At 37.1% G+C, this 4850-nt stretch overlaps 1 protein-coding gene across 1 annotated transcript; it reads right to left on the bottom strand.

Moving 5' to 3' along the window:
• Window positions 1-659: 659 nt before the first annotated feature.
• On the bottom strand, window positions 660-2537 carry LOC119900489 (arrestin domain-containing protein 2-like). Its single transcript, XM_038715493.1, has 3 exons — window positions 2353-2537; window positions 1256-1510; window positions 660-823 (listed from the first exon to the last, which is right to left on the bottom strand). The coding sequence occupies exons 2-3, from the start codon at window positions 1506-1508 to the stop codon at window positions 786-788; spliced, it is 291 nt and encodes a 96-aa protein (XP_038571421.1). The 5' UTR covers window positions 1509-1510; window positions 2353-2537; the 3' UTR covers window positions 660-785.
• Window positions 2538-4850: the final 2313 nt, after the last annotated feature.

Here is a 4850-nt window from a genome sequence, read left to right as displayed (position 1 = left end):
GTTTCAGCTGTGGTAACTGATTGTAACTGACATATGACTATTTTATACAAAATCAATACAATAAAATATGCTTTAGTTCTAGTTATCTCAGTTAATGGGTGATGTGTTTGTATTGCCAAATGGTGGTAAAATATGATAGATTTCAGACACAAAGTAAAGATTTACTATTGAGATGTTGGTGAATTTAAACATTTATCAGCGTCTGTCAGCGTCTGGTAGATGTTCACATTTTAAAAAGTTAATTTCCCACCTATAATCACAGTGTATGATTTAGGCTGAAATGTAGACTAGATATTAACACCTGCCTAGTGTACCTTTAACCAGAGTGTATACACAAACGATGCAGCTGCTGCAGCAGCAAATGTCCTGAAAACGATATTCTGGATTCAAACTTGGTCGGCTCTCTTTAATCTGCCAATTTAACAACAACACAAATTCAGCTCTTATCTGAGACTCTGCAATTTAAAATCCAGTCATATTTACCTGTCCGACCACACTGGAGAGTAATGTTTACATGGCATTTAATGAAACATTAACCTGTCGACAGTTTATTTACTCAGCTACTATGGCCTGTATTCTCTGCCTCACTGATTTCTGGTACCTACAACACTGGGGGGAACTTCTCACTTTAAAGTGTTATGTCCTGTACAAAACAGCACTCAATAAACATAGTTGTGTTTATTTGGATTCAGCACTAATGGATTTGTGTTTAATGATAGGATCAAATGTAGCCAGTGTTGACCTCTCTCCCGGGTTTCCATGCAACATATTTGTCCCAGGTGGCTTCATTTCAAGTGCAGCGACAAGACACAGTGGCTACCAGCTGGCACATGACAGAGAAGATCAGCAGTTTTACACCACATTATTCAGACAAGAGAGAACTTTTTCATACACAAGCTGCAACCCATGCTGAAATACAGTTACAATGTATATCACAGCAAAGCTACAAGCAAGGATGATTTCATACAAGAATATTATGCTGATACAACAGGGAACAAAAGAAAAGTCAGCACAAATTATAGAAATGCCAGCCATTTTATAGAAGTGAAGGGACTGTTCTGCATTTTTTAATAGTCATAGTCAACAGTTTATTTCTAGTCAACTTTGGACTATAACTCAAGTTCAAGCATAACAACTGAACTCTTTGACCGGTCCTGTTTGTCTCTCTTCCCTGCCCTGTAATTATTCTACAGCCAGTTTCATAAATAAACATTCTGAATATTAACTATCACCATCTGCAGCTGTCACCACTGACCTCGGATCAGATGCTGTCTCTTCCTGAAGTACGTGATCTTGGAGGTGTAGTCATTATACACAGAGTTCATGCCACGATTCTCCAGCCAGTGTGCTGTGGCCACCCCTCGTCCCTGCACCTTCATGGAGTGCACTTTGGTGTCCTTCCGTAGCTCCAGCACCACCTGGCCGGACACCACCTCCCCTCCAGTGAACGCTGCATCAGCTGGACCATCCAGCTCCAGCTTGAAAGACTTTATGGAGCTCAGCGTCATTGCTATGAGTAAAGACAGTTAAACAGTAAATAAACACTTATTTGATGATATGGTTTAGAGCTAAACAGTAAGTACAGGAAGAATGTGTGGAACTGGTTTTCAGGTGTTGTGAAAACCACACTGCAAATTAGCCAGAACCAGCTGAAGGCATAAATGATTTAGGTTTCTAGGGCTCCTGTGGACACCAGGCAGTACATAAGTGAAGTCCAGTATTCTCTTTTTAAAATAATTGGGCACTTCCCATTAAACAGACCATAATGTTAATTTTAGCTATTTTCTTTTAGAGATCTTCATTTCAGGGTGGATCTGGGTGGCTCTGATTAGGGTCCCAGACATGCCAGGACCATCCCTGCTAGTAGCTTTCTGTTTTTAAACAAGTTTTAGAAATGAAGTAACATCATTATCATTTGTGACATTTTTCTTTTGGTTGGATCGAACTCAACTACACGAAATGGTTACTTAAGAATCAGAGTGTATAACTTAACCATAACCTAATCAAATTCTGTATTGATATAAATATTTTATAACGTTATTTGGCAACAGCAAATAACTGAAACTGTGCGGTCAACAATATGTGAGTCATATTTTATAATACCTTTCTGTCAGGATTCTCCCACCGGGAGAAACAAATAGTTCTATTCACAACAGTGCTCTGTGAAACAATATCTTAATCTGTCTAACAATATTTAACGTTACATTTTTTGTTATGCGGATTTTATCGTTAATTTTATGAACGTCTAAGAGCGGAGTCCAAGCCAATCAGCATTAAGAAGTGGGACTTTGTGGGACGTTTTACAAATATAGTTGTGAAGGTTGAGCTGCCGCTTAAAAAAGTCAAACTCACCGGCAGGACAGGAGCTACGTAGGGGTCCTCTCAAAGGTGAAGAAACTGCTCAATAGGAGCACAGCGTTTATAAACGGTAAAAGGTTTATATTTAACCCATCTAGCAGCCCAGAAAGTAGCAGCCTGTACTACACCAATGATAAAGAGCACATGCGAGTCACGTCCGCCTACTTTAACACGGAGGAGGAGGACTGCGTGGACTGCGTCAAGTGAGGCAGAATAACACGGAGAATTTCCGGCTACACTCTCAAATCTAAACCTTGTGTTCCGTATTTTACCCTTCCTTTTTTATGGTTAAATGTTGTGTGAGCACAAGCTCAAAAAGTACACAATTGAAGAAGAATGTTATCGAAAGCACATCCTTCATACAATATTTGATCTTCATACACTATTTGATTTTGACCATTGGCTCAAATTTTGTTGTACAACAGAGCCTTTTATTTTGAAGGCAGTGTGTTTTTTCAGGTTTTTTTTTTCCAGTTAAATGACCAATCACATTGATTACGACCAATAGCCTATTTAGTCCTTCTTTATTATAAATACAAATAAAAAAGAACAAGTAGGCCTACAGAACATACAAGCATGATGACATTCACAGGCTACTTGAATTATGTAAAAACAGCAACCCTATTTCACGGTAGTAGCCTACAAAACCATTAAAAAAACAAAAGGAAAATAATAGGCTATGTAAATTAAAATTAAAATCGAAATATATTTTAGAAGAGAATTCAGAATCATCTCAGTAAAACCAAGTTTCTGTGTTTGGGTTTGCTGAGTCATGTGACTCAGTATTTGAAAAAAGATCACTTGATCACCAAGTTACATTTTTGCAGCAACTCAAGTAGTTCTCCTGAAAAAAACATTTTCAGGAGTTTGCCAAATAAAATTTCATATGATGAATAAATCAAATCACTGGAGGATTCAGTAAGAAATAAACATCCTTTGTGGCATTTCTTATCAGACTGTGTCACTATAATATCCTACTGTGCTCTTAGTTAATAATTCTACTGCAACATTTGCACGTGTCATGCTCAAATATCTATATCTATATCTAATATCTATAACCCTATCATTCAAATTAGCAACACATCATAGGTGTGATTTAGACACGTGTCCTTGAGCAGGACCTACTTGCTCATCTATTAATGTTTATTGTTTTTAAATGACCAGGTGCACAAAAAGGTCATACCCCATTTTTATACATTCCATTGTCTTAAATGAAAATGGCTGAAAATTAGCCTTTCTTGATACTATATACAGACAAAGTCAAGCAAGAGCTGTTGAGTCTATTCTGCAGTTGAATTTAGTATTAAACCATGTTAGTGGAGCTGTAGCCCTTGAACCTGAACCTCGGCTTGTTGACCAACTAACATTCCAGCCTATAACTGGACTGCTGCATTTTCATCAGGTTGATGAACTCCAGATTGAGGTTATAACTATTTATGTGCTTGCCTGCCAACTTCTTTATCTGCAGAACCTGCATCTCAGGGTCAAGGATGTGTTATTGCTACAACATTTTTTTGATTGTTTTGTGGTCAATCATGCTTGAAGGAGAGGATGAGAATCTTTCTGCTTAGCAGTTAGCGTTGTCATTGTAAACATGGTGGAAGTAGGACAGTTAAATCCAAGGCTGCTTCCCTCCCTGGTCTAAATATGACAAGGAAGGCTAAGGTTCATGTTTTAGCCACCTAACTGCTAAAGCTGCACATGCACACTGCATCAACATTTCTGTTGTTCCCTGTACTGATCTGGGTAAATGTTTATTTATTGTCATCCCAGTAAAATTACGAGCATTAATCCAATTCATTGAAACACACGGCACTGCATGATGATGTGACAGAGTGGTTTTAGTTGGATGCATGCTTGAAATTTTAAGCAACAAGACTGAGGATCAGGGTTAAAGTTCTGCCCGTGAATTAATTAGAACAACATTGCGCCTCTTTGCTAGGGGTTGCTAGTTCTGGGAAAACATTTAACTCAACAAGGAGTTCACAGAATTCACTACATATTGTTTTTTACACAAACACAAACGTTCTACGTGTTTTTCTCATTGAAGTCAATTATTAAAAACATTTTTAAGGGTGGACTTAATTCTTTTAGAAACCTGTTTAATTCCAGTGATATAGTGAATACTCCTTTCACAAATCAGAATCTTTGCATCATTTGGACAATTTCATGGTGAGACAATATATTTTAATTAATTAAATTTCAAAACAGCCTCCTTTTGAGCACAACTTGTTTTAGTAATTTTAAATTATGTCTGACATTCAGTGTTAAGCTGTATAGTATTTGTTAGTGTTAGATTGTCTGTATGCAATTGTATGTATTTTCCCATTTTGAAAAGTGCAATTCTGAGTTTACTATTATCTATACAATTATTCCAAATAGCATCTTCAGAAAGAGTGGAGGGGGTAGAGTACTTTAAATATGTGAAATACTGTACTCTGCACATTTTAAATTTCTGTAAATATAAATATCTGTAAAAATGTCAGCAAAAC

This window comes from Micropterus salmoides, unplaced genomic scaffold (genome assembly GCF_014851395.1).
Source record: "Micropterus salmoides isolate LMB-PRFRI ecotype aquatic unplaced genomic scaffold, ASM1485139v1 Ms_hic_scaffold_13, whole genome shotgun sequence".
NCBI lineage: Eukaryota > Metazoa > Chordata > Actinopteri > Centrarchiformes > Centrarchidae > Micropterus > Micropterus salmoides.
The sequence above is the reverse complement of the archived record's forward strand: the minus strand, read 5'-3'. Positions and strand labels throughout refer to the sequence as shown.